We start from the raw sequence: 23517 nt of genomic DNA on the forward strand, positions 1-23517 counted from the left end.
CTTTGATTCCTGTCAATATATATAAGACTTACTCAATGAGGTGTTATGTTTCTCAATTGCTCATCCCCCTGTTTTTCCCTTAATGACCTAAAAAGAAGAATAGTAAAGTGGAATCCATGACTTTCACTTGGTTATCACTGATCTGCTCCTAACTGTCCTTTCCAATGGTCTTCTCACATGGTGTGCACACAGTTGATATCTGACTCCACAAAGAAAGTCAGGGCCAGGCAAAAACACCATCACAGAGTTAAGTATATGCTAGTCTGTGTTAGAAATTCTCCCAAGTCACAATTAACCCAGATTTTAATAAAATCTTTTGATCATTTTCAGCTACATTTCTGCCTGCAGATTAAATTGGACATGTTCCCAGGTGGCTGTTCTAGCAGGTTTCTAAGCCCATTCAGCTCCATCTGCAGAAGAGCAAGCTTAGAGGGAGGTTTAGATCAAAGATGAAATAAAGCTAAAATGCAGTTGCTCAGGTACCACCTTAACAGATCAGCATGGACCTTGTGTCCAAAGCAATGGGAACTGCAGCAGGTTTGAAGGAGCTGAGTACCTGAGCTAATCTGGAATGTGAATCTTTGTCAGATCTGCTCACATCTGGTCATACCTGAAACAAAAGTCAAAACTGTGTGAAAAATGTAGATCCGCTGCAATTCCATTTATGAATAAATGCCAAATGAGTGGCAAGGGGGAAAAACAATACTTAAAAATATCCAGATAACTAGACTGCTTTTATACGGACCATGCCATCAGCTATCTCATTCTCAAGAGTTTTCTGTTCAAGGCTGGATTTCAAACCAAGGTGATTCAGTGCTGCTGCTGACACCCATCAACACAGAACTTCCCTCCTCATGTGGCTCCTCTCCTGCATCAGCAGCCCACACTGGGTTTGCTATGTGCTTTGTGCTTACTGATAAATCTTGATATCACACTGGCTTCCCCTTAGGCAGCACTTGGGGCTGCCCAGCCTGAGGGTGGACTAAAGGCTCCAGCATCAAACCCTTCCGCTCCCTGCAGCTTGGTACCATTGCTCAGTCCAATTTACTGCTTGGTCTGTGCTTGGTGCTCCACCAGCACTGTGAAAGAGAGATCTGAAGGATACTAAGAAGTAAAGATGACCTCTTGGGGAAAACCAGCTCCCTCACCTCATTTTGGTTTGCCCACTTCCTTTGCCTCTCTGACTCAGCACCATGAACCAGTGCTTGGGAATACAAGTGGTGGGGTCCTGACCTGCAGCACAGAGAGCCCACATGGCAACTGCCAATCACCTCTCAATCACATACTTGGAATGACAGGAACCTTGGCATGAGGTGCAGCTGCAGGTGCCTTAACCCCTGGGACCTGCAGGATGAGTTGCTACAGGGCTAGAGATTCCCTGGAATTCTCTGTGGAATGCTTCCACTGAGCAAGTCCTCAGTCAGGGGGCTCCAGCCAGTGGAGGAACATTGTGGGGGTGTGGTAGCCCTGTTCTCCCAAATCTGAGTGGCTGGGAGTGGCCAGGGTTGTACCTTGGTGTGCCTTGGGTCTGTCTTTTCACACCAAATCCCTCTGTCACCACCCTGGCCCCAAGGGACTGCTTTGGTGAGGGGGGAAGAGTCTTGGCTAGGAGATATGTCCCACAAAGGGCTGGGGAGCACAGCGGCTGGGGAGCACAGCAGCCCTGTGGGAGCTGGTGTGACATCCCAGTCACAAGACAGATGGGAACCTCCATCTATGGATCCACACCAGGTTGGGTCTGATGGGGACACTCTGATGGGGACAGGGAGAAGACACCTGTGTGTATTGCTGGGAGGGTCTGGCAGCAATGTCCCTTGCAGTGTGTTTTGTGAAGGTGTATAAGGCACAGAAGAGTGCCTATCCAAATTTTGGGACTGAGGTGTGAGGACCACCTGGAATGTGGGTGATCTGAAGTGAAGGGGGAACAAGAAGGCATAGCCATTAGCATTGCACAGCACATCTGTAGGAGCCACATGCTTATCTGTGCTTCAAGTACAATATGATTCACAATGAGCTGAGGCAGGGAGAGTGGCACCTCTCTGGAGCAGGGGCACAGCTGTGCCCCTCAGGGTAGGGGAACAGGGAAACTGCCCAGGGACAGGCACACTGCTCAGTGGCACGCAGAGACAGGATCACTTGTCTGAGATGTTTTTGGGTGGTGCACCCAGCTGTGAGCTCCTGGGCTTGTTCCCAGCCCTGGCAGGGCAAGATGTGACCCTGAATGGATGGGGAATGGGTCTGATCCTAGCCGTGCAGTGTCCAGGACAGTTCTGGTGGTGCTGATCCTGGTCCCAGTGTAGTGTCCTGGCCAGGCTGCGGTGATACTGCCACTTGCAGTGCAGTGTAGTGCACCAGTCCCTTGTTGGCCCAGGCCCCAGAGGACTGGAATAAAAAGCTGCAGGCTAGCACTGATGGGGCTGGCTTCACTGCCAGCACAGGGCAGCACTAGGCCCACAGTGGTGATGCTGCCAGTGCCTGTGCAATGCAAGGTCCAGCCTCAGGCAGATGTGCTGGCTCTGGCCTTGGTCCCAACAGTGCAGTCACACGGCCCTGTGCAGACTGTGCCAGCGCTGGCCCCAGTCCCAGGGCAGTGCAGTGCCCAGGGCCACGCTGGTGATGCCAGCGCTGATGCCACCAGCGCAGAGAGGAGCACCAGTCCCCGTCCTGGCAGGGTCCGCGTTCGCCTTGGCACTGCCGATGCCGACCCCGTTCTCGGTCCCAGGTCGGGGCAGCGCCGTGCCGGTCCTGTTCCCGGTCCCAGGCCGAATCCAACTCCAGTGCGCTTCCCAGCACACGGAGTCACGGTGCGCTGCGGTGCCCAGCCGCATGTGCCGCCAGTCGGTGCCCGGTGCCGGTTGAAGGTGGAGGCGGGGCGGGCCCGGGGCGGGCCCGGCCGGGCGGGGACGGCCCGCGGGTGATGTCAGGCTGATGCTGTCGGTGCGGCGCGCGGTGCATTGTGGGCGAATCCCGCCGCCCGCCGCGGCTCCGAGGGGGAGGATGCGCTCGGGGTCGGCCCGTCCCACAGCCGCAGCCGCAGCGCGCCGGGCCGGCGGCACCGCGCCCGACGAGCCGCACTGAAGGGCGTGGGGTATGCGCTGCCTGCGCCGGCCGCAGCGGGAGGCGCCGGCGGCGGCGGGGTCAGGTGAGCTGGGCCGAGCTGGGCCGGGCCGTGGCGGGCACGGGCGGGGAAGGGAGGGGGGAAGAGACCGTCCCGCTGGCGGCCTGAGAGATGCGGGACCGGGGACCGCACCGGGCCGGGCCGCGCCGGGGCTCCGCGCGGGGCACTGCGGGAGATGTAGTTTACCGCCCCACCCGGCGTCTCCAGCCGAACGGAGAGAGTCCCGTGCACGGGACTCGGGTTCCCAGGGTGCCCGGGGGGGTGGGCGGGTCAGCGGCGGAGTGACAGCCCGGTGCCACCAATGAGAAGGTGGGCCGGGTGGGGCGAACCAACTGCCGAGAGGGGCGGCGGGGAGTGGGGGGGCGGCGTGCCGGCAGCTGCAGTGCAGGGGCGGACGCGGCCACCTCCTCGGCGGGGGGAGGCGGGACGGCCCGAGGTGAGGGCAGGGCAGGGCACGGCAGGGCGGGGGCCCGGGCGGCGGCCGCCCCTCAGCGCCGCTCCTGCCCAAGCCGGGGGTCGCGGCGATGCCCAGGGCTGCCGCCGCGGGAGGGGCGGGCCGTGGCCTCGCTGCGCTGTGCACGGCAGGGGCGGGGGCGCCCCGAGCCCTGAGAGGCTCCGCCGGAGGGAGCGGCCCCGCCGGGTGGTACCGAGGGCCGCCGCCGCCGGTCCCGGTGTCGGGCGGGGGCCGAGGTGCGAAGGCACTCGCGGCCTTGTGCCGGGCTGGGCTCTAGGGAAACCCACGGAGGGTGTTGGCCACCTCAGGAGGTCAGGTGCCGGCCGGGGCTGGGCACGGCATCCTGCCGGGAGCCACCGGGTGCCTGTCCAGCCGCATGTGGAAAGCCAGCCCGCTCCTTGGAGGTCTCTGGGGAGGGAGCGCTTCTGTCGCGTTATGTTGGGATAACTCCGTCGTATTCGGGCTTCAGGCAGGAGGCTGAGAGTTTCTTCTCTTTGGCGGGGTGGAAATGGTGCTCCTGTGTGCGTGGCCGTGTCTCCTGAAGCTTTGGGGCTCAGAGTCTCCTGCCGTGGTGTCAGTACTGCTCGTGGCGCCCAAGCTGACATTGCTGGATGTGTCCATAGCCATTGTGCTTTCCCTGCATTCCGGGAGTGGAGGTATCCGGTAACCTGGGTCTGACCCACTGAGGACTCTCGAGATGAACACCATGACCTTGACGTGCGTCTAGGGTTTAACAGGGAATCAGAATGCTGTACGAAGCACTGGAGGGACACTGTCACTGACAGCAACTTGCATGACACGTTCAAGACCCACTGTGGGTTTTGGGGTGTGGGGACTTTAATACCTGTTGGTGTCATGTTTCTGAGCAGTTTAAACCAAATCTATTTTGAATTTTCTTAGGCTTGCAAGGTGTTTTGATTGATAGAAGGAAAAGTTTCTTAATTCTACCATTTCACATGGATTTCTTGTAGTGTCACTGAAAATGTTGCCTTTTAGCAACAAACTTCTCAGTGAGTCACAACAGAGATTTTCAGCCTGGGGACTTTCTGTGAGTGGAATTTAGCCTCCCATTGTGTTGTGCTACAGGGTGTGCTAGTGCCCCCTCAGCAGCAGTGCTCGTAGGTGCTGTGCCTTTACAGGTGCTCTGACTAAACAGCATTAGTTCTGTCTCAGGAGTGTCAGTGTGTCACCACATTTCAGTGTGCTGCCTTCTTTTGAGAGGATAGAGGGGCAGAATAGGAATGATGTGTTAATGTTCTGCCTTTTTTCCTTTGTGTGCCAGCGATCATCCAGCTCCTAAGGAGCATCCTCATGGTGATATAGGTGGAATCAGAAACTTTTGAGATGCGGTGCTCATGAATGGTGTATGTGGTATCCACTGCTGTTACTGCTGTGTGCTTTTGCATGCTTTGTGATAATCTCATTCCTTCAGGAGTAGGCTAAGTTCCTCTTCTCTGGCAAAATAAAACACTGGAATCTCTTGTAGAACACTTTTGTCAGGGTCAGCCTTGGGGACACCTCCCTAATTGTTTTGTTTGTTTGTTTTTTGAATAGTCTTCAAGGGAAAGGTCAGATCCCTATCAATGCTCTTGGTCCCCCCAAAAGGAGTGTCTCTAGTGCTAGGAAATCTATTCCATCAGCTGCCAGCGTTGGTGCTGATGAAGTGGTGCTCATGGCCCATGTGTGGATTTCCTCCCCTCACCATCCCCAGTGTTTGCTGGTGAGGGTGAGTGCATCTCCATGCTGCAACAGGCAGCCTGGAGCTCTCCTCCAATGGAAGCAGTTTGCACTTACTTTTCAAAGCAGGAATGATCAGACAGATCCAGGAAGAGCCAAATCCCTCTTTCTTCTATATTTTCAGTGTGGGAATCCCTTCATGCTATTTCTTGCCCTCTCTTATGGAAAGATTGAGACACCACTTTATGGTTTATTAGGTAGCACACTTCTCTCTCATGGGTCTTGCTGTGGACTCATATCTTCAACTGTGTCCTGTCAGTCTTCTGCCTTAGTCTTATCTATGTGTGTATCAATGTGCAGTGTCCAGAAAAACACTTCAGGAGCAGTTCCTCATCCTGGGAAGCTCCTAGGTTAGATTTGTTTGCCAAAGCTCCATAGTGACCTTCCAGTAACATTGATTCACTTTGAAAACAGAGCAGAGGCCAGAAAATAGGTCCTTGTAGAGAAATAGGTGTTTATGAAATCTTCAAGGACTTTGTAAACTTCCTTCATTTTTAAGGATGTGTGGGTTTCATTGGTATCTTCTGCTTGGAGCGTTGCAAGGCACAGCTGAATATTTGCTGGAGTGATTATGGAAGCATTTGCTAAAACCTGTTTTAGCTCTGCTAGCTTACTGAGCAAGATACAGAGTGGACAGAAACAGTGCTTCCCTCCCCTTCTTCCACCAAAGATAACAAAAAAAGCGGCTATTGCTCTGAAACATCATGAAATCCCCTTAAATGTCATTGTGGGACACAATCTGATTGGAATCAATGTTACCATTGTTTTGAGAGGGAGGAATAAGGAAGGCCAGCTATGAGACCTCCCTCCTTAGTCCAGAGGAAGAGTGGGAGAATCTGCTGGGTATTTACTGAAGCTTTAGGTATGAGAGGTGAGGGAAATTATGTGGTGCACCTGAAAATTGAGACTCCCTTGCATGTGTGAGTTTCCCCAGCTATGAACTGGGCAGTTCATAGCAATCCTTGTTGGTCAGGCCGGTCCATGGTGTTCTCCACAACAGTGCCCATTGCCTGTGGATCACACTGTTGAGAGCCACAACAGTTATCCCCAAAAGTATAGAAAATTATCTAGCAACAGCAATGTGTCTTAGACATTAATGTATCAAGTGGTTTTTCACATGAACATTTCTGGTCTTTTGGAAACTGGTGGGTAGATAAATATATAAGACTCGGCGGGGAAAATATAAAACTGCCACAGTAGGTTTTTTCATGGGATTCACAATCCCTTAGTCCCTTTTGGTCTTACCCAGTCCCACGCTGTTTTCTGTTGGGCCTTCTCCACTAATGAAGAGCTACACACATGGGAAAGGATCTTTTTTTGTAGCTGAGAAGGAAGATGTTGACAGTGTGATGGACTGTAGAGCTAATCAAATAAGATGTGTTTGGGAACCCTTTCCTTTTGGTGTCAAGCTGTGTCATCTTCAATTTGGTGAGCAATATGAAAGGAACAAACTAGATCCTGGGCTGGCTCCAGCCAGATAGGTGCAGTGGAGAGCAGAGAATGCCTATGGGCACAGATTTCCCCTTAGAAGAAATGAGGCATCTCTGCCTTCTGAAAGAGATCTGGTGTCAGCTGTGGCAGATGGAAGTTGATTCCTCTCTGTCTGTGCAGCAGGAGATGTTGTCAGGCCCACTGTCAGCCCAGGAGCTGCCTGGGTACAAAGCTTTGGTGGCCTCCCAGTCAAATGGGAAAAGACAAAGGGGAGACATTGATGTCTGGTGAAAAGGTTCTGATTACAGGATCATAAACGCAGTTGCTCAGGCCAAACCCCTGGATTGCTCCAGTCCTTTATCATTGACCAAGAGATGATGCTCAAGGAAAGGCTAAGAAGATGGGCACACTGTGCTTGCCCTGGTTACACCCCTTACCACCTTGGTGGTGCAGGATGCAGCTTTTCATCCTTTATATTTGTTGGCCTGAGTAATTTTCCGTGTACACAAGGTGTGACCTGTGTGCTAAGAGCACTCTGTTGTGAAACCCAGCTCTGCATTCCTATGTGTTTTCCTCTCTTTTAGCCAGTTACTAGTTTTAGAGAAACTTTAGCTTTATCCTGGAACATCCTAATTTCCAAGGCCTTTGGGCTGATACCACACATATCTGAGCTTGTTCAGTCTTCCTAAGAGCACCTTGCCTATCCTAATAGATCTATAAATCAGGGCTTCTCTGTTCTGCCTGCCACTTAGCTTAATTTTTAATCTTTAGTTTTCCAAACATGTCTGTTGTGGAAGACTGATTTTCCAGATCCTCTGCAGAGCTCTTCAAAATTAGCAGCAGCCAAAAGTCCTTAGCATCTTCTTTCTGATCTTTCCTTCTGTCTTCCTATTTCTTATCTGTCCATCATTTAGCAGACTTGCTGGGTGGCCTCTTGTAATGTATGGGTAGAAAATGTGTAGGTTACATCCATAAGAATTTACTTAATCTCTTTTACATCATCAGGAAAAAACATCATTGCTTGGAATAATTTGTATGTTTTCTTCCTTTGCACACATCTTCTATTCTAAAAATCTTCTGTTGGCCCGGTAAGTCAGAATTAAAATGAAGTAAAAGTTGCACTGGCCAAAGAATTTTCTTCCTTTTTTTTCTTTTTTTTTCTTCTTTTTTTTCTTTTTTTTTCTTTTTTTTTTTTTCTTTTTAAAGGTGACACATTTCTGTTCAACAAAGTGGAATTATTTGTAAGTTATATTTAAAATTTCATCTTGGTAATATATCCTGATCTGCATGAGCGAACTGAAGTTCCCCAATGCCTCCTGTTTCCTAAAGGCACAGGCCATCTGTTCTCACATGGCAAATCACTTGCTGCTTTATTCTGGTCTGATGGGGTAGCTTTACTATTACATTTTTTCCATTTAGCCTTGATACAAAATTATTTCTTTATCTCCTGTGAGTCTGTCTGTTTATTTTGTAGTATGTAGTACTCTTTCTCCCCTGGAGTGACCGAGTCTTTTCCTGTGTACCTTTTCCATGAAGCCCTGGCGAATGTGCCTGGGTAGCTCCATGTTCATCCTTGAATCCATTCATCTTTGTTCCCTACCATACCTCTGAAGCTCGTTGCATCTCTTTGGTTTTTTGGGTTCCATTTAAATACCTTATAGTCCTGAAACTGCTCTTCCTCTGTGTGTGTGTGTGTGTGTGTGTGTGTGTGTGTGTGTGTGTGTGTGTGTGTGTGTGTGTTGCTCTGAAATTCAGCCCATTTTTTCCCTGAACTTGTAGTTCTTCATGAGACTCTGCTTCCCAGCACTTGCTGTGCCGCTCCTGCCCTTGACTGGTTTATAACTTCTTGGCTACAGCTTAAATTCCTGGGACCTGTTCTGCTCACTGAAACAAGGGTATGGTGTAGCTGTCCGATACTTTCACCTTCATAGAGGCATCAGCACAGTGCTCCTCTTAATTGGACACTCTAATAAATTGTCTGGCTTGTTTCCCTCATTTCATGAAAGTTGCTTGTTTGCTTCCTGTAGCACCTCAGCCAGAGAATAGAAGTCACCTTTGTGGTGACATTGTAGTAGGAAACTTAGACTTTGTGGTCTAATTATGTCTTGAATTATTTAAACAGAATATATCTGCATTAGACTTCTAAAATTTACTAGTTTAGGGGTTGTGCAAGTTATTTATTGAAACTAACTGGTTTCTTTAAATTTTGTTATCCTTGGGGGGAAAAAAAAAATGGTTTGCCTCAGGCAGAGTTACTCCAGTGTTTTTAAGCAGAAGGGGCTAAATCCTGTGATCTCACAGAAGGCCAAGAGCTTCCTGCTGTGGAGACAAACACAGAGCACAGCTTGACTGAAGCTGAAATGGATCTGAGGTACTCTTCCTCCATTGTGCTGCCACTTGTATTTGACTGACCCTACAGTGAACCAATTCAGGAAGCTCTATGCCAAGGAAATGCCCTTATTTATTAGGAAGAGGAATAGTTTTTCTGCTAGTACAGGTCACTGAACCCGTGGTGGCCCAGTGGCCCATGGTGGAATCCTACATACACGAGTTCAGAGCTGGGAAGGGGAGAGAAGGGAACTGTTTCTCTTCATTTCAGGCAGATTTTTAGATTGGCTAATTAGTAACCTGAATCTGTTGGTCCAGCATAGGGTTCTGTAGGATTTATGTAGGGGTAATGTAGATAATATGGTGTAACAGCGCTCCCATTAATTGTCACCTTTCATTCACTGGCATCTAAGCACCCAAAATGTGATTTTTGGGTGGGTGTTGGGTTTTGGAGGTTTTTTTGTGTCTTTGCTTTTAGTAAAATTGGCAGTAGCTAAAGCATGCCTTTTTAGAAATGCCCAACTGGTCTGAAAAGAGAATCTACCATCTTTCTTGTTCCAGATCCTGTTCTTAAGGAAGATGCCCATGAAAAACTAATTTGCACTTGTCAGTCTTCAGCTTTTAGCAGAAGGTGAGCTAGAATGTCAGAGTCCTTCAGTTTCTTAGATTTTCATAATAGGGAGGTACTTCTCCACTACATTCCCTTGCTTTTGGGGGTTTGTTTGGACTAAGTTCCAAGCATTTTAGAGAGTTAAGTTTTCAGGTGGAAGGCACCTTTCAGCCTTTTTTTTTGATCCAGGATTTTTAGTAGCCATGAGGCATGGATTACTGGACTCTACTGTCTCTCACCAGTAGGAAAGGACAGAATTGCCTTCCTTTTTTTGTGCTTCTCTCTGTAGCAGTGCTCTGCTCTGTATGCGTGACCTCTATGGTTTATTCATAGATGTCTAAGCCTGAGTTTGGTTGTATTAAGAAGCATTTTGTTGAAGATACACTTTTTGCTTTTGCTGTTCTGCATTTCTATGAAGAAATAAGGAGTGGTTGCTTCTCAAGCAGAGATGAGGCTTATGGGGCTTTTTTTTCCATTGAGCCAACAGGACAAAAATGAAAATGTGGAAGGTGGAAATGCAAAGGGCAGGTATTCAAGTAGTTTGTCACTCTTGTGACAGTTATCTGAGGGAAATGGCAGGAGATATTTGGTTTCCAGGGCTCAGAGCTATCCGGTTGTGTAGGTCCTGCAGCCTTTTTTCAAGTCTGGTGGCAGCTCAGGAGCTGGTATTTCTGGTGTTCTTGTTACTTCTTTTGCAAAACGCATTTTCTTTAACCTTGCTGCCTGTGTTTCTGATGAGGATGAGATTATATACATTTTTCCCCTTCCAAACATTCCAGGCTGGACTTGAACCAGTAATTGTTCTGTCTGTGGAGTATTTATTATTAGAAACATCCACCAAGAGCCAGCTTACTCTGGCAAGCTGAGCACATAATGCACAATTACTCATTGCACATTGAGATAGGTTTGAAAAATTGCTATGAGCATTGACCAAGTCACATACAAAATCTACTTTTCCAGTACTTTACTACAGCTATGAATAGAAAATAATTTTTACATTAAAATATGGCATTAGCTTCATGATGCTTTTTTATAGAAACAAGTTATGACCATACTAGTTCTGTAATAGGAAATTCTCAGAATCCAGTTACTTGGCATAGCACTGGAAAATTAAGGATCAAAGTATAAATATGGTTTATGACAATGAATCTGTCCAGAAGAACACATTTTAAAGTTTTGCTGGGGGTTTTACTGATGTGTTTTTTGATTGTTTGTATTGGGGGTTTTGTTGGGTTTTAGGGTTTTTTTCCTGACACAACAAGCTGGTGTAAAATCTGGTAGCAGAAGGAGAGGGCACATGCCTCAGTCGTGGAGCTGCTTAACTCCGCAGAGAGGAAAACTCCTGGATGGGAAGCAATTGTTTACATGTTCTGGGAGAGTGCAGGCAGGTACTGACAGTTGTGAACTAGATGGCATTCTTGGCATGTGGAAATGGCTTTTATAGAGGCATTCATGCCTAGTTTGTAGAGCTCTCCGTAATCTTGGTAAAACCCTTGTTCCTTGGAAACTGACTCACGCAGCAGTGCAGAAAGAAATTAAACAGACCACGCTTCCATGTACAAGAATTTTTGTATATTTTTCTAGGATGTTCTTGCACAGACTAAATATCACCACTGGAAGCAGTGCACAGACTGAGGGTGCAGTATCCCAGGGATTCCTTTGTTGGTGGCTCTTCCTCAGAGGCACCAGCTTGAGCTGTTACGGCATTGCTGCGCCAACAATTTTCAAAGGAAAATGAGTTGACATCTGTGTGGATTCTCAGCGTGCTTTTGGGTTGGGTCATACAGCAAGAGTCTTAGGGAAAGAATGGGGATTTTTCAGATCGGCAGGGAAGAGAGTATGTAGTGGAGACAAAATATACAATTTGCTAGAATCAGTACAGTTACCTGCAGAAATTGCTGTGATGCATTCCCAGCCCACATGAGAGGCACTACAGGAATCTGTAGGAATTACCCTCCCTGGTACAGCTATGAAAGCTGTGGCCAGGCAGCCTCTGGGACAGGGTTCTGTTATGGTGGTGACCAGAGGCAAAGGCTAAATTTGATAGACACCCGGACTATGAAAAAGAAGGACTGCTCAACAGAAGAAGAGAGACAACAGGAAAAGTGGGAAGTAACCCAAAATGGTGATGGAATAGGAACAATTGAGATAAAACCAGTTCTGACAAAGAAATATTCAGTCACTCTGGCTGGATGGTTTTGTGATGAAGCCCCAGGGGGAACAGAGGCAATAGCTAACAAAATACAAAAGGTATGGATGGCTCCAGAGAATCACAAACTCTCTTTGGGATGTGTTTAGCTAACAGGAACTTAAATTCCAGTGGAGTCCAGCTTACTGGATGGATGTGAACACTTAATCCAGTACGTTTTCTATATGCAGAAAGAGTTTGAAGAGCACAGTAAGTGTGCTCAGTGATATCCATCCACTCCACCTGAAATGTAGGTACGTTACAGACAGCCTGGAGGTGATGTGTTAATTAAGGCATTCTTCAGGAAATCCAAATGAGAACCTCTGTGGGAAAGTCCATGTACTGTTTTATTGTGTTCCTAGTTTGCTGTTAAAGATTTAGGGGAGGAAAATTGAATGTGTCATTCTCACACTAAACAAGTAGTGATGATACTTGTATCAGCAATGTAGCCAGTTGATACATGACTGGCTTCTGAGAATCCTTCATGGTTTTGTATTGAGAATCACTTAAGTATTTGTGCACAGGAATCTATAACCTTGGACTCTACCCTGTAGTAATCTTGTTAGTTTTAATTCTGTTAAGTTTGATATTTGTAATAATGGTGTAGAAGGACAGTGGTTCAATGCCTCAAAATTGTCTTCTTCCTTTTATTACATTAGCAGGTGTGCTTAATCAGGAGAAAGGAAGAACTGTTGAGGAACACACCTGGTGCAGGCAGCTGGGTGTGCAGCTGCAGTGGGAGCTGCAGGTTTTGCCCTGGATGGCAGGAAATGTCTGGAGGCCCAGGCAAGGGACCATGAACTGGTGCCACCCCTTTGCCAAACAAAGGGCATGGGGACATGCAGGGCTGGCTGGCTGGTTCATCCAGAGATTCTGTGGAACCCAAGTAAAACAGGAGAAGACCCCAGACCAAATATTCCCGTTTACCAAGAGGTATATGCAAGGGGCATCTAGAGCACGAGAGGAACACAGCCTGTAAGGTCACGACAATCCAGTAGTGCCAGTGTGACTCCCAGAGTGGCTCCTGAATGGTCAAACAGGAAAGTTTCCATAACCAGCTGTCTGCAAACTAAAAAGGGATGAGACAGAAGATCAGAGAATGAAACTGTAGCTTTGCAGGCAACAGAGGGAGGATGAACGTGCTCCCCTGTCTAACTAGGGGGAAGAGTTCCCTACAAAAATGGGAAAATGTTTACAGAAGGGCTGTAGAGGGATGATTTAAGTGACTAACAGTTGGCATGATTTGTCATGTTTTTGTCAGTCCCAGGAAACCTCTTCTGTATAATAACAATTAGAATATCTGTTGTGATAAGCATTGGGCTTGGAGACTGAAAAAATTTTGTCCCATTCAGTCTCATTTAGTCTGATATGATATCAGTGCAGCAAGTGACATTTGTTCCACTTACGCTAATTTTTATTATGAAAGTGCTTGGTAATATGTAGTCGACATGGCAAATCTATAAATACATGAATTTTCCTAGCAAAATACCCTGTCTTCCAGAATTTGAGTGAAATTACAAAATCTCTCGTCAGGAACGTACTGTTATGTCCCTAACTTCTAAATAACTTTTTGACATGTTTTTTTAATACTTGATGGTTATGGTGATTGCATCTATCATAAAAATTTTTGAATGGGTAAGATGAACACAGCTTTCTCTGGAATGGAGATTTAAAATGATTGATCTCAGGCTGTGGGCCCTTTAATAACCTGATGTAATAGGTTTTAACAAGACCTTTGAGCAACAGATGTTATCAGTTTGCTGTGTGCCTGAGTGTTTTTTTCAAGATAAAATCCTGTTCTCCAAGAATAAGGACTCAAGGAAGTTACTGTTGACCACTCTGAAAACTGACTTGGAATGGTCACATTTGATGGAAGATGAATAACCAGCTCTGCACGAAAGCAGAGGAGGGGGAGGAGGTGACTGATGGGACATTTTGCATTACCTGAGGATCTGGTCACTGTCTGGTCCAGGATCAGATGATGACAACATACCCCTGTGTGTCAGGTGTAGGTTGAGTCTGGTATCATAAGTACAACCTCCGTTTAGTTCTTGCTTTTATTCAGATATATTTGTTTTGGCTGCCAGCAGACTACTCAAGCTTTTCAGTAGTGATTTATATTGATTTTGCAGGTACAGATACTTAAGCTGCAGTTAAATGTTCATTGTAAGCAGACCATAATGTTTGTCTGTTAAATTAGTGGAGGTTGAGCTGGTTATGATATCAGAGGGATTTCCTGGAGTTAGATTTAATGTTCTGCTTGTTTCAAATTTGGAGCAACTCTGTCAAGGAGATTGGTGGAAGATAACAGACTTTCCTTTCAAATTCTCCTGCTCCCCATTGTTTTGCTTTTACTGCTGAGATGTGTCTGGGGAGGATTAGGATCACATAAACCCCTGGCAGTGTAGGCGTGCTTATCTGGTCTGTGTTTCTAATGATTTGTTGTCATAATTACCTGTGCTGATTCTCCCTGCAGATAGGTGGGTTTGGCACAGAAATTACTGGTGTGTCTGACTTCTCTGTAGTGTGTGTGAATGCAGTCTCTGGCAGTGTGGTATTGTTTGTTTGGGGGTTTTATTTTATTTCCTCTAGTCCTATGCTGTTAGTTTGATTGTGCAGGCAGTGATAATTCAGTTGGCTATACAACTGGGTAGCCATAATAATGCTGTCAAGGTGCACCTGTTATCATGTTTAAATATGTATGTTCTGCTCAGTGCAGCCTCATGTTAGCAGAGAATGTGGACCTTGATTGATTGCAGTCTGTCTTGACTGCAGCTTTTTTTGTTTGTTTTTCCCAGTGACTCCTTAATGGTCATAAACCATTCAAAGATGAAAAACAGTCCCAGCATCTTGCAACCTCACCTTTAGATGTTTTGGTATTTACAGAAGTGAAATGCTGTGAGCAGCGATCCAGAATTCCTAAGGCTGATGCCATTCCCTGCCTATGCAAAGAACATGTCACAGAGGAGACTTTAGACTGCAGCTGATAGGAGTTGAGCCTGCTCTCTAAGCGGGGTTTGCTGCAGCAGGGGCAGGCAGGGAAGGAAGATGTGTCTTTAAAGAATAATTCAGAACCTAACGAGCTCCTGCTGTCAGACTTACCCTAACAGTGTATGGCTTGTTTTTCATTGCTGTTTCAAGTTCAGCAGGTAGTATGGTATATTCCAGGGCTGAGGGACTGTTAGTCCAGTGCACTGCATTTTTTTTTTAATCAGCTTCTTTTCCTGTACTGTTATACACATCCTAGCCTAATAACAGAATGCTCATGCATGGTACAAAGATGTAAAGGTTTTTGTTTGTTTCAATGTGAGTGTTTTCATTTTTATGGTTGGCGTTGTATTGGAAGGAGATGATGTTGGAAAAACAGTGAGGGACACTGAGTCAATGCAGCTACTGCTGCCATTGCCTGAACCCTAATGCTGCTGAGCAGTGGCACTTGGAAACTCTGCTGGTTTTTGTTTTCTTATTTCTAAACATTCTCAGTCCTACTTGTTATATCCTTATCTTATTCCGCGCCCTGTTTCATTCATGTTCATGTTGGGAACAGCTAAATTATGCTTAAATTCTATTTACAACTATTTTTCAGTTATTCCTCCCATGTAGGTATTGGACAGGGAGATTGATCTGATTTCTAGACTGCAGTTTATTGGGCTAGTTCTTTTGGTTTTGCAGTTAGCCAACTTTGCCTCACCCAGAAAAAGCTGTAGTTTATATCAATATTCTCTAACACCTCTGGGATCTGCTCTTAAGGTGGATCATGCTCCTGAGGTGGTTCATGGTGGGGAATTTGATCAAGAGGGTCATGAATTACACCAGTCTAAATTGTTATAATTTGTAGACTTCCAGAGGTAAGGATGTGTCCTGCAATGAAGTTGGATATGGCAATTCTCCACAGTAAGATTAAGACCCTTAGTAAGGTGGTGAGAGACAGAATTCCATAGCTTTGTTCTGCTGTTTAACAACCACCTCATGTCTGATGAGTTTTGAGCTTGATGTTTGTGTGAGTGTGGCTGTATTTTGAGCACTTCAATCATGGTTACTGGGACTGAAGCAAGCCAACATAGGAAAGATCTCATATATTCATTAGGAATTCCCACAGGGTGTACTTTGTATTTATAAGTTTAATTTTAATCCTGTAAAATGAGAAAATATTTTTTCCAACAAAGCTGCTTAAAATTTTGCTTGCATATGAAAGAGAACCTTGTAAGATAGGTTGGGCTGTGTATATGACACTTTTTCCATTGATTCTTTAGTTTTTGCTATCTGACCACCTTGAAGAGCTAAAGAAGACATACACTCCTTCTGCTGAAAGTACCTCACCAAAACACAAGTCAGGCCATACTGAATCATACTACAGGTCTATCTAGGCCAGTGTCCTGACTTAAGTTGGCCAGGAATGGGGATCTAGGATAGAGAATAAAAGCTGGAAAGGCATATAAAATGACTCCTCAAAGTGCTCTTTCCGCTTTCAGTGAACTGGTGAACGTGGGGTTTTTTTGCATTTCTTTTATTATAAATTCCAAGACTAAATTTATAAAGCTATAAAGTTTGTATGTTTGTAAAGTTTATATAGTTGGCTGAAGGAGATAACAGCATGGAAGAGCTGATTTCACACTTCTTCATGTTGAGGTTGGCCAAGAGATGGAATTTGGTCCTACTGTTGTCACTGTTTATTTCTCAGCTCCTTTCCTTTGTGCTTCACATGCTTCTTCTAGGAAGGCAGCTTTAGGATACCTTAGGCTTACTCAATTCCCTTTCATGGCTTCATAGGACAAGGGTACAAGAGTTTCTTGATATCCTGTCAATTTCCTACAGGAAAAGACAAATTGAAAGTTGTTGTTTTCACAGTCACTGTACTTTAAAGTATGTCTCTGTATATTCAGTGCTCAATACATTTTAAAGGTAAGGAGAGTGGTGCAGGGTCTGGGTTCAAGATTGTTGGGTAACATTTAACATGCAGAAATTATGGTCTCTGCTGTGTACTGCAGAGGAGAGGTGCTGCCTTACCACTCTCCCACTGACCATCTCTTGCCTCTTCTGTGCTGATGGTTTCGGCACAAAGGTACCTACATTCCTTCTTTTGCCCTTTGTGATCCTCTTGGGTTTTTAGGTTAATGTATTATGTCTTGCTATAGATATAGGTAATACTTGACCCATAGGCCTGAGAATGTTTCTGCAGTATTTGCACTACCTCAGGAGTAAAGTTTGGATTTGTGTTCCTACTGTGATGTAAAACAGCTCAGAATTTGTTTCAGACTATAATTAACTTGTCATTTGCTTTGGCTGCATTATTCTGGTGATACCAGAGCATATCTGTAAACTTAGGTCTGTAATTCCATATTGCCAAATGGCTGCTTTTCATGGTATTGCCCAGGAGGATTTTATTCCATTTCAAAGCCAGATTCCTTTAAATAACAGACATGACATCTTTGTGCACATGTATTAAAATTTTGATAAAGGAAAGTGGAATAGTGCACCAGGGAAAGCGATTACCTTGCCTGGCTTTGAGTGCTTGTGGACTCTCATGCTCAGTCTCTCCTCTAAAATTATTCCTTAGGATTACTTTCTACCACAGTCACTAGACTGAAATCTTACTATGCATGTGCTAAAGTGATGTGAAGAGACCTTCAAGAGTAGGGAGGGGATACTTATTTCTGTGTCAGTGTTTGTGATGTTAAAAGTTTGGGGCAGTCTATAATTAACTAACTTTTCTTTAAATACCAGAAGAAAAGCCAACATTAAAGGAGATTCTTGCAGGGGTTCTCTGTCCTGTGCCTCCTGAGATGATGTGCAGGGAGGTTGTGTGCTTACTGCTCACTGGTAGCTTAGGGATGGCCGGTTCAGGTGTTCTGGTGAGCATAAAGGAACTTGGGAATGGCATTCCACTTGCTCATTAGAAGAAGAAGCAAAAATGTTGTGCTGCCAAACACAGCAGGTACTTTCTCTTTCCAATTTCTTACTTCAGTACCTGATGATTGAAAGCACAGCTATCCCATAAAGATGCAGGACTCTTTCAGGGAGAATTCAGAACATTTTGCAGCACCTTTCTTCTGAATCTCTTTAATACTCAGTTTTTTCTTATTTCTCTTCTATTATTTTGATTGTCCTTTGGCAGATGTTGGATTGAACATTTTTCAGCAGCCCTCTTGCTGAGTTAGTCTGCTGCTCTTTTTTTTTCATGTAGTTACCTTCTATATCTGGAATGAAATCTTCTTTTGTGAAGATTTTTATAAGATCTCTTTGAGATCTTTTGTTCATGTTTTGTTTGATCATCCTTTGTCTTGCACTTTTGACATACTTCTGTCTGCTGCTTCCTTGTGCACACTACATGCTGGCCACTTCATAGCCTTCTCTCTCAGTTCTTTTACAGCTAGGGAATGAGGTTTTTTCTCTACTTGAGCTTATAATTAACTGGTAACTTTTTTTCCTTTTTTTTTGACCTGAAGAAATGTGATGGCTGAGTGATCAGCTCTAGTATTTTTAAAAAATTTGGTATTTGTGTTGTTAATCTAAGTCTGCAACCAGAGTGCTACAGTAACACTCATTTTTAGAAAGGAAAATATTCATATTTTTGGGGAATGACAATAGAATTGCCAAGATCCATGCTTAGTAACAGATCCAGCCTACTTATAAAGCCAGTAAAATATCTGAGCAAGATCTTTTATTAGGCCTGTTTCATTCATTTTCTTCTAGGAAAGCCAAGTTAATGTGTTTCTGAAAGTAATTTTTGGAGAAGATTTATAACAAAAAACCTTTAAAATTAATATCCACATAGGCTATCTGGAGCTCCATATGAAGGCAGGAAAAAGGGTCAAGATGAACACCACAGGCACAAGTTATCATTCTGTGTTTTAATCTGATCACCTTTAGCACTGTGTGTAGGGTATGAGGAGGACTAACTTGTACCTGGCTGAAACCTTTTCTAACATTCCCCATCTACTCTGCTTGGCTGTTCATTACAGTGATGTGTGTGTAACCCTGGCCCTGTACAGTCCTTCTACCCTATTCAGACTTTTTAGGCTTACAGAATGCAATACCTGGCAAACCTTTCTGATTTATGTTGGATGTCATCCAATACAAGCCATAAAAACTGCTGAGGTAGCAGCTGCTCTGCTAAAGCAAGACTTCTTTGCCTGGTAACAGTAAGAACCCTTACAACATTTTGGTGTTGGGTTTTCATTGCTTTGTCAAGCCCAAGAGCCCTGGACTCCTGCATGGAATAGCTGGTGATTGTCACCCTTTAGTTTGTGCTGCTGACTTGGAGCAGGACTGTGTCTGTCAGGTTATGCATGGAGTGAGCTCAGGTGTTTGCAGGGTGGGTTTGCTCTCTTTCCTAAGAGACTGGTTATGATTTATTCATAAGCAAGACCTGTGGAAATGCAGCACATACCTACACTGCAACCTGTAATAATTTTGTCATTCATTCCCCCTGCCCCTTTTTTTTCCCCCAGATAAATGGCTCATTTAAACTGGGAGCTACTGAAATACTCTCTGGCTGGCAAATGCAGTGCCTAGCAGCAGTCATCAAGGACGAACCAAACATGAGCGGTGGAGGGGAACAGGTCGACATTCTCCCGACCAACTACGTGGTCAAAGATCGCTGGAAAGTGGTGAGTAGCAGTGGCTCTAATGGCTCCTCTCCTCCTCCTGCAATACTACAGCAGCTTCCCTACTTAATCCTGGCCTCTGGCAAGCAACAGTGGAGTGGTAGGGTTTGACATCTTAGCAAGATACTGCAGGAAGAAGAGTTTTAGAGTGGTATTTTCAGAAGGCTAAAGCTGCCAAGGATTTTTAGGTAGGATTGAACTGTTGCAGCAGAGTGAGTAATTTTTTTAGTGGGAAACTTAGATTTCAAATTACTGTGGCAAAGAGTACTACAGACATGACTATAAATAAATTGCATTACAATAAAATAATGTAAAACCAAATGTTTTGGGTTGGAATGTCAGCTACTTCAAGAGTCAAAGTCCATGATTAACTAACTGGTTCAACTTCTGTGTAAATTTATTGGGATACTTCTTAAAATTATATCATCATATGTTAAGCGTTTTAGTTCTTGTCTTATCCATTGTGTAAGCTGGACAGGCTTTGCTTTTAAAATGCTGAAAAAACATTTAAATCCCATATATACCATTGTCTCAATTTTTAAGTGGGATTATCAGCACTCTTTGAATCATTAAACTCACAGCAGAAGCCTCACTAGTTTAAACTACAAGCGATTTGCGGTAGTAGCACTGATTTGTTCTTTTTGCTGACTAGCTGTGGTTCAGTGGCCTTGTGAGTTTTGCAGTGAAGTGGGGAGAGCAGAGGACTAAAGAAGCTTGGGACTTGAATTCACTTCAGTTCCAAGCTGTAGATAGGTTATTTTTCAAAAGCCCACTTCAGGCAAAACATTATCTTTTCATTAGACCCAGCCCTGTTCTTGTTGCTGCCCATTGCCTGTCTCTCTTCACTTTGTTCCAGCTTTCTCTGCAACCTTCACTTTTCTGTAGGGCCTATTGCTGAACAGCCTATTTATATTTAAGCAATTCAAACTGTTCTTCATTCTCCTTGCTTCTTGAGAGCAGATGGAGAAGCTCAGTTTTCTCTGTGATTAGACACCAAAATGGAGACAACCCCTTTGCCCCTCCCAAAGCTTTCTGTCACAGCTGAAGGAAAGCTTTGCTGCGCTCCTGCAGCTCTGGACTGGAGCACATCTACTTGTTTTGGAGGGATGATCCATGGCCAGGTTAACTGACTTATAGGATGTGAAACATGCTCTGTGCTTACCAGTGTCTCAGAAAATAATGTTTGTAGCTTTTATCTGTCTCTCCCTGCAGAAATGGAAATTTCCCCAGAGCCTGAAATTTGGTCAGATTGGTGCATGTTCTTTGCCAAGCTGAATTTCAGCGCTCTCCTGATGCCTTTGCTTCAGGTGCATGATTGCTAATACTAGTTCCTCCTTAACATGAGGAAGAACTTGTTTACATTGAGGGTGGCAGAGGACTGGAACAGGCTGCCCAGGGAGGTTGTGGAGTCTCCCTCTCTGGAGACATTCCAAACCCACCTGGATGGGTTCTTGTGTCACCAGCTCTAGGTGACCCTGTCGTGGCAGAGGGGTTGGACTAGGTGATCTCTACAGGTCTCTTCCAACCCGAACAGTTCTGGGATTCTGGGGTTCTCTGTTCTCCTTTACTTGGCTAACTTTAGCTTGTACCATTCCCTATTAGTTAATCTTGGAGTTTCTCCTTCCTAGACAGGAGTGCTAAAACTTCTGTAAATGATGGGAGTATTTTTATAACAAAGTCTAAACAAAGTAACTTTGTTCTTGGCAACAGCAGAACTCTTACAAGCACCAAAAGCTCCAAATAAAGTCTAAAATATGCTCAGTGATGCTCACAGGGAACATTTCAAACCAATTTTAAAGTTGGTAGAGGCACTAAAAGTGAGATTCAGTGCTTCATTGTTGCATGAACCTGTGGCTGGAGGCCACTAGAAGCTCTACCCACTAACTCTGCCTTAGAAAAGACAGAAATGTGCAGTTGTATTGTCAACAGCAGCCACCTCTAATTAGAGGAATAACCTTTTCTGTTTTATAATGTCTCACAGTAGCCTTAAATACTGCAGTGAAGTCATTGCCCCACTTGAAGGCTCTGAGAAATGACATGACTTGCTAAAGGCTGTAAATAGCAATGAGAAATCCTTTTTCCCTTCTCTGAGTAGAGCTGGAAATTTGACCATGTGCTAGCTGACTTGTGCATTGTGAACCTTCATTGAAGAGTTACTCCCCCCACCCCAAAAAAGAAGTGTGAAGTGTAGACCCTTTCCTTTTGGGCAGACCTTCTGTGCCTTCCCCTTGCTTTAAGCTAGTGCAGGACCAGTCAGAACCACGAGCTGTGGGGAGCTTGGAGTAATCTGGAAAAACTATGAAAATACTGCTGGTGTCCCAAGGAAATGGCCAGCATAGGATCAAGTGACTGAGGAAAAAGGGACTGTACCTTAAAGTGGGCATACAGCTGTAATATCAGAGGTAACATTTTTTCCTTTTGTCACAAATCTTTCTGAATCTAACCCAGAATGTGCCAGCTGTATGGTCCAATCTTTGCTGTAGGTGATGGATCCTGCTCAAGCAGATGTGTGGCATATTTATGTGATTCTGGGGTGCAACTGCCAGAAGGTCTTTTATGTAATTTGTCCTCCCAGTGTCTCTGACTGTCTCTGGCTGGGCATCTGCTTGAACCTTGTAGCTCTTAGTGCTGGCATACTTCCATTATTGAGCCAATTTCTAATTTTAGATTGGTGTAATGTATTCCTTGAATTCCTTTCCTCCTTTCTGCTGGCTGACAAAGCTTTGACAAATGAAGATGGTAGTTCTCTGCAGTTAGCCTGTTGGTAGTTCATTTTCCTGTCACTTGAAGTCAGGAAAGTTTGGCTGTCTGACAGGAGTAATATTTTTGTTCTTATTTATGAAAAAAAGACATGGACAGGGTGTGCTTATGGTTTTTATCAAAACTTGTAGATTTAGAAGTATTCTTTTTAGTCATCATTCTTTGCTTGCAGATATTTTTGATGCTTTGACTAGATGAAATTTTGACAGTACTGGAACCACATGACTTTTACTGAGTCCCCAGAGGGTCTTGATCCACGTGTGCTCTGAATGCTGTGAACAGCTTTGTTCAGGGGAGGGAACAAAGTCAAACGTAATTTGTACTTGCTTTGAACTAGGTATGGATGTTAAAGCTGAATTTTGATGTATCTTTATTTCACATAAATGCCTTTTACTGGGGATTCACAACTGACACTTATTAGCAAGACAGAGTTGGCAGCTCCTACACTGAGCTTTGAACGCAAGTGATGACTTGTGTACATGTGTGTGTTCTTTTGCTAGGTGCAATCTATGTTCTGTTTTCTTTCAGGTTTCTAAGCTTCTTGATCTGAAGTTTTCCTGTTTATTTTGGAAACCTTGCTGGAAGCCCCCCAAAACTTTCGGGAATTCTTTACCTTGTTTTGTTTAGAAAGGCCATTTATGATTACAAGAGGGAACCTGGGACAAGCAAGGTTCTTTGTCAGACTTGGGACCTATTTTGGTCTCACTCTGAATTGCTTTAAGTGGGCTTTGACAGGTCTTCAGATGATTTAGAATATGGCTGGCTGAGTTCTTTACTGGCTTCTCAGTTTATGCCTGTTTTACATGAGTTCATTTCCCTTGAAATCAGATACAGTCCTCTTAAGCAAGTGGAGTGAACTCTGGAGAGTTTGATGAGCAAAGGTCAACTCTTCCTCAGCTGTTAAGTCAGTTGAGGCCCACTGACCATTTCTGGAGCAAGTAGCCCATTGAGCTGGGCTGCAGGAATTGCAGGCTTGGCTATACAAGTGCTCCTAGAAGACAGCCACAGTGGTTACTGTTTGACCTTGTCAATTCTTTGAAACCTGTGGATGACAGCCTTGACCCTAGCTGAGTTCAGTTAAGGTTTCTGGCTTTTTGTTTGGTCCTTTGCCCTGGATTTAAAGCGCTCATCCCTTTACATTGCCACTAATCCTGACACCAAACCATTCCTGCCTTGGTCCTGAAACGTTATCCTGGGAAGGTCTATTTTTTATATAATATCCTTGGAAGGCAGACTTTGTTTAGAGCAGTTGTGTCATATATGCTTCTGTAATAAAAGATTAAA

At 44.9% G+C, this 23517-nt stretch overlaps 1 protein-coding gene across 1 annotated transcript in view; it reads left to right on the plus strand.

Annotated features, from left to right (window-relative positions):
• Positions 1–3493: 3493 nt before the first annotated feature.
• Positions 3494–23517, plus strand: part of TTBK1 (tau tubulin kinase 1) — a 107300-nt gene continuing 87276 nt past the window's right edge. Inside the window, exons 1-2 of the mRNA XM_058835961.1 lie at positions 3494–3554; positions 19318–19476. Coding sequence (XP_058691944.1) covers positions 19369–19476 — 108 coding nt within the window. The 5' untranslated portion in view covers positions 3494–3554; positions 19318–19368. The remainder of the gene's footprint in view (positions 3555–19317; positions 19477–23517) is intronic.

The sequence above is a fragment of the Poecile atricapillus genome, chromosome 3, assembly GCF_030490865.1.
Source record: "Poecile atricapillus isolate bPoeAtr1 chromosome 3, bPoeAtr1.hap1, whole genome shotgun sequence".
NCBI lineage: Eukaryota > Metazoa > Chordata > Aves > Passeriformes > Paridae > Poecile > Poecile atricapillus.